We start from the raw sequence: 18711 nt of genomic DNA, 5'->3' as shown, positions 1-18711 counted from the left end.
GACAGCTAACTCCCACCCCAACTGCTCAAAGCGAGAGCTGTCAGACCGCAGACTACAAAAAATGACAGAACAGTATTGCAAGACTGAGGTAAAAAACAGTATATAGTTTAATTCCTGAAACAATATAAATAATAAACTAAAAATAGCACATAACATCTGGATGGCATATGTAGGATGCTACTAAATATCTATGTAACATGCTTGATGAATTGAGATTGGAGATTCCAAAAATCCAGCCTCAGAAATATCTGCTATGCCTGTTATAGAGCAAAGGCAGTGTAAGAGGGTGATGCCAAAGTAGAGAGCTCTGGTCAGGCTAAGAAAGAGGTCTGTGAAACTACTCTGAGGTGGACGTAGTTTATTACAGTGGCTCAAGCAACACCACACCACCACAAACTGAAAATACTGAGGCTTATCTTTCTCGATAGTTGATAAAAATTAGAACAAGAACTTGAGTTCTTCAGTGCCCCTGAAATTCCATACCTAACTCTCCTTAATGATTATTTAGATTTTATACAGTTAGGAACAATGTAAGAAAGATAAAGTCCTTCGTACCACTGAGGATGAACCTTAAACTTGCCTGACAGCATCTATTTATCTGATCACCACAACAGGCATAGGCAGTTATACTTGCCATAGACAAAACGTTGCAGTAAGCAATCTGTAGGCGGTGAAAGAGAAGTTAACGTTCAATCTACTGCTCAAAACAATGGTCTGTTTAATTCATATGGCAACAGAAGGTGAATGGCTGAAATGTGCTGTATTTGTTTTAAATTAGATGCTTATACCAGAGCAGAGGTTGTGTACGAATGGACACGAGAACCAGCAAGGTCAGTGGTGGTGGCTGAAGATGGCTCTCGACTGAACCAATATGATCTGCTTGGACAAACTGTGGACTCTGGAATCGTTCAGTCCAGCACAGGTCTGTGAAAAAGGTTTGCTGGGAAGGGTTGTGGTTTTGCTTTAATGGAAGATCTATAACATCAAAGCAGAATTTAGAGCAAAAAAAGAAAAATTCAAAAAACAACAGATGAAAGAGAGAGAGAAATTGCAATATATGGCTTTTAGGTTAGGGAAACACAGCTCTGAAAAGATAACATATCCTGGGATTATTTCTTACTTTAATTGGTTGTTAAAATATTTCAACAGTTGCAAAGCTTCCTAGAGTGGCGAATCTAACCAGAAAGTGCTCATATCTTCCAGAAATATATATATATATATATATATCTAACCAGAAAGTTCCTCATATCTTTATCATAATGTCTGCTTACTATATATAAGAGCATCAGAATGTAAGTCCTCAAAAACCATGTTCTGGAGACAGTGGAATAAGATGCTGAAAGTAAGCACGTACTTTCTCACGAAGGTATTCAGAGGGTGAAAAAAAATTCACTGAATTAAGAAGAAACATTTGGAACATCCAAACATAGGATCTGTGTATCTTAAGTTGTGCCACCAGCTTTAAATCTAAAACTACTAGAAGTGTGGTAGAAAAAAATAACGCACGTTTTCATGCTATATATCTATACCTCTGAAGCTGGCTAATTTTTTTTTTTTTTTTCCGCTTTGCCATTTCCGTTTCATAATATAAACCTTGCGATTTTACTTTAATTACTTTGGAAGGGCACAAAGATCTAAACACAGTCATAAGCTGAGCATTGAGGATGAACAAGACCTCACAGCCTTGTCTGGCTTGAACGTTCAATGGACCAGAGAAAAGAACTCCATTACAAGTAACTATGGCTTTGAGAGCCCATGCAGTTGTGTCAGAGCTCAAGAAAAGCACGCCTGCCTAAACTTAACTTTCTAATGAGTCATTTGTAAAGTAAGCAGACAGTTAAGAGAAAATGAATTAATGTAATATTAACCCTAATCAGTGTCTAATTTATTTGTTATTTAGCTTGTCAGTATTTATTTGTAAGTCCACCTAAGATATAAAGTTTATCTTATAAGCATAATGTATTTCCAGTGCTCCAATTTTCAAGTTACTGCTTGGAAGCTTCTGTTCAGTACATGTAATTTTAAAAGTGGAATGGCAGAAATAAGGACTTTGCATAAGAACAATATCAACAGAACTGCTTCCATAGACTTGTTACTTCCATTATTGAGCAATGATTTGCCCATCAGGCAAATAAAAGCAGAGAGAACTTTTGGGCGAGGCACATCCAGAAATGTTCCTGTTGATGTCTGTGGAGCCATTAATTCACCCCACCTGCCCCTTCCTGAAAAGGCAGCCTAATTTGTGAGGGACTGTACCGATCCTGAGCCCTTTGCTCTTTCTGTTCTGAAGCTGTTCGCTCAGACCTCGGCACCTTCATGGTCCCTTTTGCATTCACCACCAATTCTCTGCTTACCAGATGCATTACCATGGCAGCAATACAGTTAGAAGAGACTCATGAGCTTGGAAATGTTCAATACCAGATATAGTTCAGTACTGTGAGAAGCACCATGTAAATTCTGAAGAGAGATAATAAATCTTTAAACAGAACTGAAGGCAAACCTAAGAAATGTAAAAACTTGTGTTACATCTTCAATAAAAAACTAGATTATATTTCTTTTGCCCATAATATTTCATAGGATTGAATTCTGTCCCATTTTTGCACCTGATAGAACTCTTTACCACTCCCATCCTAAAAGCAGTATAATTAATACTTGCCTAAATAAAATTCTATTGTCTAGATGCAGAACAGGTTTATAAAGAATACAATGGATAAAAGCTAAAAATAAGCCCATAAATAATCTTAGTACCAAATTTGCAACTCCCTTTAGTTAATACCAACTAAGAAAAGTGGCGGAAGAAACTTGTTTGAAAAGTCAGTGTCTTAAAAGTACTTCTTGACATTTGTTTTCACCAAAGTAGTGTTGGGGATCAGAAGTCAACTTCTGCCCCACTAAGACAGCTGGGCAGCTATCTCACCACAATCCTCCAGCACATCTTTATCCTCTCATCATCTGTTTTAAGACACTCTGTATGTAATGAAAACTCTGAAATCCCTCCGTTTCCAGATTTATGGAGGTTGACTCATGTGACAAAAAGACAAAAGGAGCTGAAGTCAGTCTTCACTAAGAATTCTCAGCATCTCTGTTAGGCGAGAAAACGATGCTCTCACACAACTGATTCTATGGTTCATTAAGGGAAATTTCAAACACTTCAGTGATTTTAAGATATTGATAATTGTCTGGAATTCTAGACACATATTTTCCAAGAATTTCGGCAGAACCTTAGGTAGGTATTATTGAAAGTATAAATGATTTGATGAAACTGCTATTTTGTTTTTTTTCCCCTTGATAGTGGTCCATCTGCTATGCTCATTTCTGGATCTAGAACAAAATCCTGATTTTTTAATGAAAAGAGATCTGCAATTTCTACTATTAAAAAAAAAAAAAACCTGTTTTTTTCAGTCTACTTATTCACTCATGCCACCAATGGAAGAATCTATTCTGTTTCCTTACACGTGCAAGTTCCACAAGCTTAAATATAGCATTCAGTAAGCAAACTAGTACTGTTGCTGCCATTTTGCTTAAGCAGGAAGCCAGTCATTTTTAAGTTGCTGTCGTTTCTGTCACAATGTGCAGTTTCTGTCACTCTTCAACAATCAAGTCCTATTCAGATGGACTTTAAAATCACATTATTTGCAAGTGCTTGAACAGATGCATAAAGGGCTTGGGAAAATTCCCCATTTGCACGGAATTATTTTGCCACCTTGAAAACATTGTTTTGCATAGAGAAACAGCAGGGTTTGTACTCACTAAATGATACATTCTTTTCCTCTTGTTCTAAAAACCTGCTGAGAGAATACTTCTTAAGAGGGGCTAATTTCTCTTGGGTTACACAGCATAAGAAGAGAAATATTTTGCTTTAAACTAATGTCAAGGAAAGCCTCATTTCTACCCACAGTGATAGGATAAGTATTATTACGGTAAACTCATTTCCCTCATCGAACCTCATGTCTGCATGTCATTAAAATTAATGTGATGCACAGTAAGTTTAGGTGCCCAGCTGATTAACTGGGTTTATTAAAAATAGCTTAAAGAACATAAATAGGTCTGATCTGACTTTACTGAATATCAGCCATTTCATTATAAGGACACAGGTTAATTTGCAATATTTGAACACTGACTCTTAATTGTGAAACATCATAGAATTAAGGGCTGCTTAAATACTGTAGCAAAAGTGCTGAGCACAGACACAAACTCTTTCAGAGCACTGGAAAGACTGAAACGTGAACATGGTTCAAAACATTGGGTTAATGTAAATGCAGGAGTTGTATGGCCACTTTCAAAGGTTTCATATTGTATAATATGTGTAAATTATATGTCCTGTAGTTACTTAAATAAGTCTCATTAAATGATCTACAATATTTTAATAAATGATTCAAGTCCATTCGTATTTTGAGGACCTAAAGAAACATCTTTGATTTCTAACTGAATTGTAAGCATTATTCTAGCCCCGTGCTTTGCTTGATGCACTTCTTGTGGCATTATCTGCCTTCTAATTCAGACCTGTTGTAGCACTGAACTGATGGGAGTAATCCTGGACTTTTTAATTGCCTTCATGCTTTCAATCCCGTTCTCATTTCTAGAGGTTAAAAATACATTCATAATTTAAGCAGCTAAATAAAGTTTTAGAGCAGAGCAATGTGTTCACTCTATATTCTTAGCTTGCCTTCCATGGTTGCTGAATTAATTCTGGAAAACCATTGTAAGCATTCTATATGACACTGCATTAAAATAGCTATAGCGATAAAATTAAATTACTGTTTTTTCTAGCTAGGATTGGCATTCTTCCTAAGATTACGATCATTGCTGTGTGTTGTTTCGGTGAAAATTAAAGAACAATGGGTAAAAGCACATAAACAACCACCATGTTGCTCTGAAAGTTCTATTTTTTTGATAGAATTTTTTCCTTGTAAAGCCTTTGCTTTACCTTTAATTTTTAATTGATTATCTTTTGCCCATTTGCTACTGACTTATATTTTATATTGAAACAGATCAGGAGTATTGCCACATCCTATCTATAAGATTTCCTCAGGATTATACATTGAGCAATTGCTCAAATGAATGTCCTTCTAGACTTTCTTTTAAAGAAAAGTGCATTTAACATGCTCAGTGTATAAGCAGTCAATGTCTAGACATAGTTTTTCAATCCAATTTAAGCTATTACTGTTCAGGAGCAACAGTCTCTTTTCAAATGCCTGTATTTTAAAAGAGAATAATGGTGATTTCACGTCATCTCTAATCTAGACAGAGGTTTTCATCCAGTTATATTTCCACCTGTTTCATTGCTAAGATAACATCCATTGTATAAAGAATCAATCTACACTGAACGAAATGTCATAGCTATAGGTTTTCCAATCTTTTAGGAATATACTTTTCTTCAAAATATGTTTTCAATGATGTTGTAAATAATAGTCCGAAAATAAGGCATTATTTGCTACCGTCTGGAAAGAAAGAATTGTAGAGTTACATAAATGCTAACAATGCCTTTTGTATGTAACTGGAATACACAAATCATATGTTTTTCTAGCACTAAACGCTAACAGTAATGAAAATATTCTATACTATTCCTGCACTGGCCATTTACTAGGCAAGAGAATATTAATTTAGTAAGGTACTGAATTTAGTAGGGTAGGGGTGCTTAATATTCAGAGTAGATAAAGCACACACATTGATAATAGAAACATAACCACATCAAAAATTACAGTTTAAGCTTGAAACATTTCTGACTTGCTGTCATCACTTCGTCTTTGGATGATGTTTCCATGTGCATATTACAGCAGTTTTCCAGCTTCTAATGGAATGAAATCTTTCACAAGAGGCCTAAACAGCCTCCAATTAATGCAGACGTTCATTCACTACTCACTGGAGATGAAAAGATGCAAATTTAATTAGTGTTTCCTAGAACTGTCTAATTCTGTTATTATTAGGGGAACTTCAGAATTTGCTTTAAACGTTTTCTTCGGAACTGACCCAGTATAATTTGAGGTTTTTTTTTTTTTTTTTTTTTTTTTTTGCTTAATCAGAGTTGTACATATAATGAAAAGTGACTTCATTTAAAGTCTCCAGATTTTTGTATTTATAAAATCTTTACAGTTTTTTGTTGTTGTTGTTTTTTAATTTTATTTTAATTTATTTTTAGGGGAATATGTTGTTATGACAACACATTTTCACTTGAAGAGAAAGATTGGTTACTTTGTCATTCAGACTTATCTGCCATGCATCATGACAGTGATACTGTCACAGGTGTCCTTCTGGCTCAACAGAGAATCTGTTCCAGCAAGAACTGTATTTGGTAAGAAAGACTTATAAACTCCTTGGCAATGACACGCCAAATAAATGTAAGAATTTCTATGGTAAAAGTGATATGCGCAGAGTGATATTGGAGAAGAGCACGTCTACTGCACTAGTACAGGCTCAAGAGATAATGTTTTGTTGTGAAAATGCACCAGAAAACTATACAAGTTCCAAACCTTTTAAATTAAGAGTAAAATTGGACCTGAAAATATCTTGAACAATCTTTTCCAAAACAGCATATATATGAATGAAACATTTCTGATGATGACATGTGACATCCATGATATCCATGGTGGGGACTGTCAGAAAGTTTTAATTAATGGTATTTGTCACTTGATGTCCTTGACAACCTCAGCCTCTTTGAACATCTTTAGCTAAAAAATCCCCTTAGTAGGATGCTACTAAACATCTCCTGTTAAAATCAGCGATGATTTATTGTGCTTACAGCAGTGAATAGATGCACTCAATGAACGCAGTAACAAGGGAATCTGAAGGACTCTAACTTTATACAGTTCGTCCCCAGTGCTTTAACCACTGCTGGCAAACACTTATTTTAAAATTAGAAACAAACAACTAGCATAATCTCTGAAGAATCCAAGGCAAGTACTTTGTGAAAAAAAGAAGAAGAAAAAAAGAAGTAACGTACCTTTAAAGGAAAATAGAACCTGATATTTCTATGATGTGACTTAGTCTTTTTTGTGATGTATGGATGGGACACCTGAGCACATTTGACGGGAGGATGCAGAAGAGCACAAAGCCAAGCTGGCTGTCTTAGGGCAGAAGGATGCCGTGGGCCCTCCTGCTCTGCATGAGGGAATTTTCCCAGTGTGCAGCTGGAGAGAGTTACAAGGCCTGATGTTGAGAAACATGCAGACACTGAAACTCTTGTTGATCAAAAGCTGTTTTTATTGACCTTTCTCAGGCACATTTCATAGATATACTTTTGCTTCCCAAAGGCTCTGGAAGTAATTCACAGCTTGCATAACCTTAGACCTCATGAACCAAGTAAAGACTTTTTGTAGATATATGGATGTGCATTTACAGAAGAACGGTTAAAGCACAAGATAATTACATTTTATTTACATAATGTGATTTAGATTAATGTCTAAAATTACTTCAGAAGTTTTATCACCAACTGCACTGAGAATTGATCTGGGACTTTTATGAGCCTGTGTACTCAAAACTACTGAAGTTGTATCTATTTTATCTCTCTTTGCACATGCCATTTAAAAGGAAATGTCAGTTCAGCATTTTGCAGTGCCATACTTCACTGTCCCTAGATAGAGGACAACATTTCCTAGTCTTACAGTGAATAATACATAATACTCCATGATCTCCAGCTGCTATCTTGAGAGCTCAAGAACCCATGTACTTTTGCAAGTTCTCCTTTTAGAAGACAGTTATTTAGTAAACAGTGTTGTGTTTACTCCATCATTACATATCAAGATACGTGATTTTTCCACTTCCTAATGGCAGTAAAAAAACATCTCAGGATATCTCGCATGAACAAATGCATACAAAAGCACATCTTACATCTTTTAGCCCACTTACAATCACAGATAATATAAATTATAAATCCTGCTTTGCACAAGAGAAACATAAGCTTGCTAATACTGAGTCAGATATGAGATTAGGTTGTCTCTCAGGGATGGGAAATTGCTTCTTCAGTAGGCACTAAAATTTCAAGCTCTTTACACTAGTATGTAAATACACTGTTCATTATTTGGCCTGTTTTAAACCACTGCACATTCTCACTAACATTCAGTGCAGCAAAGATGAACTTGCAAAAAACATTCAATACAGGATACTGCAATTGTCAAGGTAGCTTGTGGACACATGATTTGATGTAAATGTCCAGCCTACGCTTGCAGATTTTGCAGAGTGAGTTCAGTACAGCCCTACCACCGCCAGTGAAAGCTCCACGGGGAGCTCAAGTGTCATCAGCTATGGGAGCTCTGATATCACAGATGCAGATAACATTCTTATTGTTCTTAAGTAAATTCTGTGCTATTTTTGGAGCATCAGGGAACATCTGCAATAATATGAATTTAAATAAATTTAATGCTACATAAAGCTTAGAGAATTTATCTATGAAGGAACATATACTTCATAAACAATTTTAGTATTAACAATAACCAGGCTAAGAAACACAAAACCGATAAGCTTTTAAGTTTTATGTTTAAATATATTAAAACTACCAGGAGAAGTACACGTGTGAGTCGATGTATTTTTAGGGCAATTTACACAGTTTGGGTAAGAAAGAGCAATGACGATACCTTATGCTCCATGAAGCTTTAAGTATTATCCAGTCCAAAATTTAAAAAATAATTTACATCCCCATTTAAAAATTACTATTGTACTAAAACAACTTGAAAAAAAAGTATAAAACTGATGTTTCAAAGATCCCACAACTTCTACAGAATTGGAAACCTGATATCCTGAGATAGCAACTGAATTTAAGTGGAGAGGTCCATAAGAATGATGGGTGCAGATGTGGGTTTCCTATCTATCGTAGTAGTTGAGAATTGAAGTGCAAAAATAAAACCGCTGATACGAGGACAAAACCTGTTTGTTTTGCAGGAGTGACAACTGTCCTAACAATGACCACGCTGAGTATCAGTGCAAGGAATTCACTCCCTAAGGTGGCTTATGCCACTGCCATGGATTGGTTTATAGCTGTGTGCTACGCCTTTGTGTTTTCTGCACTCATCGAATTTGCAACAGTGAATTACTTCACAAAGAGAGGTTACGCATGGGATGGCAAAAGTGTTGTTCCTGAAAAGGTAACGCCACTTAATATCTACTCCTACAATTCACATTATGTCACACGGTTTTTTTAATATAATTTGTTTGATTGTTTGTTTTTTTGAGGGAAGCCAATTCATTCTGTAGGGCTGGAGCAAGGTAAAGTGTCCATGCCTTAGTATATATGTGGAGGAAAATCTTGTGGCTGCTGTGTTTGAGCTTCCAGAGTACATTGCTCCTCAACTTAAAGAGGATTGCCAATGATAATGATCGATCAATCAATCAACGCAGGGCTTTTTCTTGCCTTTGCCTACTATCATTTCCCTGTTTTTTAAAAATATTGTTATTTTTAATTCTTAGCCTATATATGAAATTAGGTTGTTTCAGGAGTCAGTAACCCTGATCCACATCTCCCTCAGGGCAAAGGAGGACATCAGTTTGTCTCCTTGTAGGGATCAGACCGTCTGTAAGTCACATATGCATCAACAAATTGTTGCGGATGTACAGGGAATGAGTTTCCTATTTCCTATGAAATATCATGTGAGCTCCTTTTGTGAGGAAGCTCATTTTGGTTATTTTTTACGAGATCTTGAAAGAGACTTTTAACTTGCCTAATTGCTTATCGCCTAATTGCTTATGAACATTCACAGATTAGAGAATCAGCAGAATAAATATTTGGAGGAGCAGATGTTACTCATTGGTATGCGAATATATGTGTTTAACTCAGGAATGTACAGATAGGATATATAAATATTCTTTGTTGTACTGTTTTTTCTATTTTTGTTGTGCAAGTCATTCAGTAATAAAATAGAAATAAACTCTGAACATTTACACAGTGACAACCAACCATAAAAGCATCATAGAACAAAATGAAGCAATTAACTTACAGATTTGAGTGGTGTTACTGCTGGTCAATATTTTCAGTTACTGATAATACCTCCATTGAAAGTCATTCTTTTCTGTTTCTCTGTGCTTTTATCCACATTACAGCTATTTTTTAAAGAACGAGTTATTTTAATAGAAAATATTAAATATTAACTATTCCTATTTTAATACTATCTACCTACTAACATAAGTAACTATAACCAGCTATTTATTTCAAAGAAAATTAAATTTTCATACGAAATAAGAAAAAAAAAAGAAAAAAAAAAGACAAACCAGAGCAGTAAAGCACAATATTCAAATGCTGTCTGTAACATTGGAGGATGTACGATTTTACATTCACTAGCAGGTAAGCGTCTTCATTCTTGCCTTCGTTATAGGGTAACAAAGATATGCCACTACCCAGTAAAGCGTGTTATCTGCAGACATTAAACCAAGCAAAGCAAGCTAACAGCGAACAAAGCATCACAGATTAATAAAGTTTAGGGCTCCTGTTGGCTGTTATGTTTTCATTAATTCAAATTTGACATAAAGTGTCAGGCCCCTGATTGGTGTCAGGGCTTCCTGTGGATCAGATTCCTCATGAAATTTGTATCTGTAGGCCGAGTGTCCCCTGACACTTCTGCAATCTGGTTCTTCGACCTGCTGGATTTAGAGCTGCTCATTAGCACATCTTGCCGATGGGGAAACAGTACAGGCTTCATACCAAGCACATCAGCAGCCCTCCTGCTCAGGAGGAGAGAAAAGACAGGCAACCAGAAAGCCTTCTGACTTCATCTTTTTTCTTTTCTGAGTATTTTTTTTTCCAGTTGTTTGTCTTACTCAGCAGAGATATTCTAAGATGTTTTGAAGCTTTTCCTGAGCCTCAAGCTACGGTGAATATTATTGTCTTGAAACAAAGAGCATCTGCACCACAGGCACTATCCAAATCCCTTTCCTATGAAGGAACCAATTTAACGTTTCGTCAATACATGTTTCCTTCCTGATTGGGGCTCAGTGTCATGCTTCAACACGCTTCTTCCCACGTACCCTCATGCTTTTGCAGCTTTCCTGCACATTCTCAGGTGTCCTTCAGGAACCTTTGTGTTCACCTCCTTAATTTTTTACTTATAAACTAAAGCCGCCCTGCCTCCGCAGGGCCTTGCCCATTTAGCTATTAAACTATAGTCAATCTATGACAAATAGCACTGTAACTATCTTAAAAAGTATTTCCTCTCTGGGACAGGTGCATCTTGCTAACAGATAGTTCTATTTGTTATTCTGTGAAATGATGCAATAAAACCACTCCTACTATTTTTTCTTGATCTGTATTATCGTCTTCCTTCTAGAGGACAACGTGGTCAACATTCCCTTTTCTTCCCCCCTCAGCAAATACTATGGTGGAATCCTAATGATTTTCCAAGCTGTTGGCATTGTTATCTCTTTTTGTTTCCTGATAAGTAGTTTTTCTTTACACCTCCCCCTGAAAAACATTCAGTATAGACTTGCTTTACAACATGAGTGGCTGCAAAAATCATGTGGCTGCTTAAGACCCTTTCTTCAGAATGTAATTTCAGCCATTACAATCCAATTGCAACATTCAAGTAGGAACTGAAAATTTCTCTCTTTAATTCATATGCTTCTGGTGTATATCCTTAGTATAAAAATGATTGGTTTGGTGTGTTTCCAAATAATCCACTTCTTTGTGTCACGGTTACATATTTTTATTGTATATTTTTAATGTAAGAATTTTGTTAGAATGAATCATAAAAACAGTTTGTCTTAATATTGGAAAATTACATTAAGAAATTCAGTATCTTTTAAGGTTCTTATGCTGGTCAAGTGGCAGAGTTGATTAAGGGAACGTTGAGTTATGAATGGTTCATCACTGCTCATTACCATTAAAGATAATTTTGTCTAACAGTGAGCCTAGCTACCAGGGTAAGTCTTCACTATCCATCATATACTTCAGTTTAAGTGATACAAATAATCTAGATGAGTGATTCTGCCCGTCTTCATCTAAGTATTTTGCATGAGTCGTGTACCCCAACATTACCTTCATACTTACAGGTTATCACAACTTGTGAAATAAAGTTAACTTGCAGCAAAATTTGATTGTGCTTTTTTTAGTATGTTATCTATTGAGAAGCCAATAGGAATAAAATATTTTCTTCTTTCTTTAGCCAAAGAAGGTGAAGGATCCTCTCATTAAGAAAAATAACACGTACACAGCTGCAGCTACAAGCTACACCCCTAATATTGCAAGGGACCCTGGGCTGGCAACCATTGCTAAAAGTGCAACGATAGAGCCCAAAGAAGTTAAGCCAGAAACAAAGCCTGCAGAACCCAAGAAAACTTTTAACAGCGTCAGCAAAATTGATCGACTATCAAGAATAGCTTTCCCACTGCTTTTTGGAATCTTTAATTTAGTCTATTGGGCTACCTATTTAAACCGGGAGCCTCAGTTAAAAGCCCCGACTCCACATCAATAACCTCATTTATTCATCTAGCTCTGTTTTGTCTTTTGCTCTGGGAATTGCTTCCAGTTTTCACATACAGTAATTCCCATTTGGAATATCATAAAGGTTTCTTCATTTAACCAGAAGTAAAATATATCTGTATATTTAAGAACCCTATATACAAGGGAGAGAACAATATAAGCTATGTAACTTTGGGAAACTGATTCTTAAAAAGGGAAAGAAAGTTCTAGTAATGGGGAAAAAAAAAAAAAAAAAAAAGGCAAGCATTTGTAGATAGCTTAATACTGAATGTCCCCAAGATGTATTGTATATGTACATGAAAAAGATATTTTTATTCAATGGATTGTGAGGAGCAGGAAAATATTCTTTTTGATGTCCATGTTGCACATACTACACTGCACCACTTTTTCAGTCACTGTTTATAATCTTTTCAAGGATTTAAAGCTTTCCATTTGCTGGATCCCATAAGTTATTTTCCTATTCCTTTTTCCCTTCTATATTCCAAATGACCTAACTTAAAATATTAAATGATTGTTAAAGAAAAATTACTCACTGTAGATACAGTTCATCACTGTATAGCACGTAAGATCTAATGGTGAAAAATGCTTTAATCTGCTCTCTTACTGCAGTCTTGTTCTAAGCATTAAGTTGTTACTAGACTAGGTTTCAAACCAGTTGCACAATCAAGTGCAGATCCCAAGTCCCTCTTTCTCCTGTGTAATCCAAACAAATCCCAGATGCTTTTACAGATAGCTTTTACTCATCACTGTTATAGAGTTAAAAAAAAAAAAAAAACCAAAACAAATTTTGCAAGCTCTAGATATGTTGAATGTATTCTTTTATAAAATGATACATTAAAGAAAGCTTTAGGATGAAATTTATGGATAGCAGAAAGACAAAATATAGTATTTAAATAATATATGTAAATATGCAGCATGAGATTGTACATTTTTCTTATTTTCTTTTTCTTTTTTTAAAAAACTTTTTAAAAGTTTTGTTCTTAAAACATTGTTTAGACGTCACCTCTTAGCTCTTAATATGTTGTTAAACGCTCAATAAAACATATTTAGAGCCTAGATAAAAATCACTGGCATTGGAAAGTCTAAAAAATAGATAGGAAGTGCTTGGAATTAATTCCATTTGTAAAGTGGTTAAGTGTACAGTAACTTGCAATTTGACAATGTCATCCAATGTTTACTATTAGATTAATGACTGGTCTGCTCAGGTCATGCATAAATACTGAAGTATGGGATTATATTTGGTAGGTAGAAATGGTGAAATATTTGCTAAGACAGAAGTTCATCTGTATATTACTGCTATATTTGCCGATACACAACTGTTACAATAAGTGATGTAATATATGTAGCATTAAATACAAAAAAGTCATACAGAAAAGAATGTACAGGAAAATAGATTTTATTGAGTAAACTTATAACATTTCATTTTTACTGTAGCAATATATTTGTAGGAACAATACGTAAGGGCTTTAAATACAAGATGTCCATTTTGCAGGTATTGTGCTCCCTTAAAAACAATTCTAGTCAGTATCACTATTGCTGATTGTTAGAAATAAAATTTCAGATAAATCTTTTTCAAAGAGACGGGAATAATGGTGAGTGTTGGCAAGGATCAATTAAAAAACTACAGCACACTGTACTGTCAATTTTGAAGAAATGCTACATAAGTCTCTAGAGAAACAGCTAATCAAAATTAAATTTCACAGTCATATTTCAGGCAACGTTTTATAAGCCTCAGCAAGTCGGAAGGTTGATGCTCTCTATCTACAAAAGGAAGCAGTTAATGTTTTATATGTTCTATTTAGTTGTTTTTTCTTTTTTTTTCTTTTTTTTTAATAATGCTTCATTGTCTAACATCTAGTCCTGTCTAAACTTGGTAAGTTATCTGATTGGAGCTTATTAAAGGGGGATGTTTTCATCTTCTGACATCATGTGTAGATATATGTATAGAAAAAAAATAAACTATGGCTCTTTAACTTCAGTGTACTTGTTTATCTTGTTATTTTTGGCATTTAACTAGCGTGTTCATTTAGGACATTTTATCCTAGTAATTCATAGCTACCTTTTGGTCTGCATTTTGCACATTAGATGTGACTATTACTTAACTAGTCTGCTTTTTGCTATGCAATGACTGCATTATATCACCTCTTAGTTTGTTAGTCTATGCCAATAGTATTATACTGTACAAACTTGATTGCAGAGTTTATCAAAGACAAGGTATTCTCTATGTAGCTTTTTTACAGTGCTTTGCTAAACCATGTAATAATAGTAAGTCTTCCTTGAAAATAATGATACACTCTTATAGAGGACAGTTTGTTTACTCCCGGGATAATTTTAAAAAGATGACATTGAATGTTTATTGCACCTCAGTGCAGTGATGTGGCAATAAAACCTAAATCTAATAGAGGTTGTTTATGGCAGAAGCATGTATTGCTTTACAGAGTTTAGCAAAAGCTCTTTATTTTATGTCAGACTGTAATTCTATTATAATAATAAAGCTAAAAATAATGAAAGTAAATGTTTTACTTTGGTTTTCTTTAGTTTTTTTTTTTTTTAAAACAACACATCACTTTATACTTTTCAATGAATAGCAGTTCATAGTTTCATTTGATAAAGAATGCAGTTTAATGGATGTAGTTTTCTGCTCAGTGTTTTCAACAACACGACTGTTTCTGAAATCTGATTTGACATTAAAAAAATATTGCTCAGTCTGTATAATGTGCATCCACTGAAACAATAACTCAAATCAGATTAATAACTGGTGAGGTTAAGTACAGTGAGCGTGATATAGGATAGGAAGAGAATGAAACATACTATGAAATACAGCTAAAATGGCAGATAAACCAGAGAAGAAGAGTAAAAACTAGGATTTTTTTTTCTTTTTTAAATTAGAGATGTCATAGAAATACAGACCTAAGAAAGACTGTTAGGACGGGACCTTAAATTATATAAAATAACACTATTTCACTTATTTAATGAGTTCTAGGAATAGCATATAAACAAATGTACGCATAGCTAGAAAATATTAATTCAATGCAGAACACAAACAGAGGGAAAGCCATTCCAGTGTATTCAACCCTCCAATTTTCTTGGGAAAGTTCCTGGCAGCAAGGCTCACGCTTTTAGATAGAGGAAGAGAAACAATGAGTGGCAGATGTAGTTCTGAAGGATCCAATGCAGGAAAGGCTCTCATAAGTACAAGTGTGTACACAGTTATATTTAGAGTGATCTTAAGTAGTGACTTCCACAGGGAAAAAAAAAAAAAAAAAAAGAAAAAAAAAAATCACCACAACAGAAAGAAAGCTTGTATTAACACAGGCACAAATTCTGTTACCTTATTCTGCTTTCCTCTAATTTGAAGAACAGTGCAGTCCAAATACTTGTTTCTTGCCTCCTACTGATAACTACATGGACTTTGAATCCCTATGGAAACCCACACAGGATTTTCTGGAGAAGCAGGGAAATGGCAAGTGACACTAAACACCCACCTCCTACGTTCATATGCTAGATACAGAGTATATATGAGGACTCTCACATCTCCTTTGTCACTGCTCTAACATTCTTGGGAAGAATTTCACTTATGTAAAATGAGTGAAAATGACTAGATGCAACAGGAATTGACTGAGTAAAGAGCACGTAGCACCTTTCAGCCTCACAGAGTGAAGAAGAGCCCTGTCAGAGGGGAGGTTCAGTCAGCAGGCAATCCAGCATGACATCCTGAAATGGAGGTGCTCTGTGATACTACATCAGGAGGACAAAATCCTCCAGTTCTTCTGGGATCATCTCTTGATGGTACTGCAAGAATGCAAGGGAACAAGAACAGTTTGATCTGAAAACTGATAGTGCCTCACACTTTCTGTAAATATTAGTAGAATACAAAATGCTGTGTCAGAAGCCAGCTCCTGGGGAAATGAAGATGATGAAGGATCCCTGTATGTGAAGGGCAGTATTACCTAACCATAGGCTATAGAAAGACTTCTTTAGACAAGCATTCTGCTGGCTTGATCTTCCTGGGGCTGATCACAGTATCAGAATCACAAGTGGTAATTCAGACAACTGCATTTAACAGCATGATGTTACATCATGCTGAGTAAGACAGGCTGAGCAAACAAGTGCTTCACTTGGTGTAAGAATGTACAGCAGAAGCATCCTCCAGCAAAGAGGTAACCCTTTGGTTTAGCAGTCCAAGCATTCAAAGTGTTAAAGGCAATCAGATTTCATGCAGTCTTAGTAGCAGAAATGGGTGTATTAGATGTGCGTGCACTTATTCAAAAGTTCAACAAAGGAAAAGAAAATCTTTGACTTTCCGATGGGATCTTTTACTCCCCCTCCCCCCCCCCATTTTTTCTTTAATCTTCTTCTATTTTCTACCAATATGGTAAACAATAAGAGCTTATGAAACACCCTAATGGCCAGAAAATGGGGCACGCATGCTTCAGGGAGCAAATAATAAGAGAACTTCTTTCAGCCTGTGCTTTGTATCTGAATGTCCAAATAAATTAGCGTGACTGGGGGAAGTCTGACTTTCTTAGAGGCTTGAAAAATAGCAGTCACACTTATAGAAACCTCAAGATCTCCTCAGACTTTTACTAGCAGATCCACAGGGAAAAACAAAACAAAAACAACAAAAAGGTCCTCCTGTGCATAAAAACAACACAGCTTAAATAAAATGAGTTTTCATTCTTAGCACATAAATTTTGCAAGTGAAGTACATTGTCAGCTCATCAAGCTGTAGCTGTCAGGTTACATCTGATTACAAATCACGCCAAATACAGTAAGAGAGGCAAAAGCCTCCCAATGCCAAGTTTCTATAGGCTTGCTCACTCTGGTTACAGCCGCATCCAAACAGGCAGGATGACAACGTGGCTGCTGAAGTCGTCTGATTACACAGCTCTAGGGCATCTGAAGATGCAGCAAGCAGATTCTGTGCTTGCAGTACAGCTGTCTGTTACATGAATTTCACCCAAAGACTAGAGACATTTTCTCTCAAAAACCTGCAGACCAACTAGCAAATAGGAATGATTTGTTCAGTGTGCTGTCAAGGGAAAAAGGACACACTTGGTCAACTCTGGTGAGAACAAGGGCATTTGACTACAAAGAGATCTGATGAATATCTTTCCAAGTGCTTTCATATACAAACTATAGCTTAACCTTAAATTACACAAACCCAAGACGTGAACTAGGACTAAGGTAATGAATTTGTCTAGAAAGAGTTTGCAAACGGCTGCTCAGAATGTACCACCTTTGCTATGTGATCATTTCATAAGTATTCATCATCCACTGACATGACTGGAGTGCCTCACAGAGGAAAAAAAAAAACCCTGCCTGCTACAGTCTCCACTCAACTTAAACAATAGCTGCTAACAGCAAAATGCACAAAGCTCCTATTCTATTACTTCCAGCAGCAGTAGAACAACACTTTTAAATAAGTGATTTATAGGCTTCTAAGACTGCTCTCCATTACAGTAATACTCAATCATATAATAAATTTTTGACAAAAATATGAAAAATTCCAATTGAAAAAAAAAAAACAAAAACATATTTATGGTCAACCATAAAGAAAACTCAGTGAAGCTACAACACAAATATCCTTATTTTCCTCTTAAACTAGCTTACAAAAACAGAAAAGTTCATTTAAAATGAATCTTGACTAAAATCAGTGCACCTTCTGAGTAAGAGAATAAGCCATCAGAGATCATGGTATAAATAAATATCTGCCAATTGTCAGGACCTGCTGGAAGGCCATGAATTTAAGAAAGAACAATAACATCTTTGAACAAAGTATAATCAAATAAGAACCTTTCTACTCTTCGTATGAAAATAGTGCAATTTCAGTAGTTTCAGTGGGCCTTTTCAACAGGCTTCTGTTTTTTTTGTTTTGTTTTTTGTTTGTTTTGTTTTTGTTCTTTGATGTTGTCTTTCTTAAAAGAGAAAGGAAAATAACAGCAAAACACACACACACACACACACACACACACACACACAAAGAGCCCCCAAGCCACTCAAGAAATTCAACTTCTGCTTCCTTTCATCCCTGTCTGAGTGAGGGGCTGAGGCAAGCACGGAGATGCTTCAGGTTCAGTTCCAAAAGGTAATGGTGCACAGCTCAGGAAATAGCAGTGTGGGATCTTAAATCAAACAGTTCTAAGACAGCAATGTGAAATAAGTTTTAACTACAAATAAAACTCAGCTAAGCCTCACAGATACAACAAAATAACATGCAGGTTAATGTAAAACTCTCAGGACTTGATAAGATTTTGTTTCTTCATTTATACCAGACAGCTAAAGCAAGCTTTGGAGAAAAAAAAAAAAAA

General features: G+C 35.6%; 1 protein-coding gene across 1 annotated transcript in view; it reads left to right on the top strand.

Moving 5' to 3' along the window:
- GABRA1 (gamma-aminobutyric acid type A receptor subunit alpha1) overlaps positions 1-12794 on the top strand; it is a 39337-nt gene extending 26543 nt beyond the window's left edge. Inside the window, exons 7-10 of the mRNA XM_042880687.1 lie at positions 779-922; positions 6140-6292; positions 8875-9077; positions 12084-12794. Of these exons, the coding sequence (XP_042736621.1) occupies positions 779-922; positions 6140-6292; positions 8875-9077; positions 12084-12392 (809 nt within the window). The 3' untranslated portion in view covers positions 12393-12794. The remainder of the gene's footprint in view (positions 1-778; positions 923-6139; positions 6293-8874; positions 9078-12083) is intronic.
- Positions 12795-18711: the final 5917 nt, after the last annotated feature.

The sequence above is a fragment of the Lagopus leucura genome, unplaced genomic scaffold, assembly GCF_019238085.1.
Source record: "Lagopus leucura isolate 7727_CA_CO unplaced genomic scaffold, USGS_WTPT01 Super-Scaffold_100027, whole genome shotgun sequence".
Classification (NCBI taxonomy): Eukaryota; Metazoa; Chordata; class Aves; order Galliformes; family Phasianidae; genus Lagopus; species Lagopus leucura.
The sequence above is the reverse complement of the archived record's forward strand: the minus strand, read 5'-3'. Positions and strand labels throughout refer to the sequence as shown.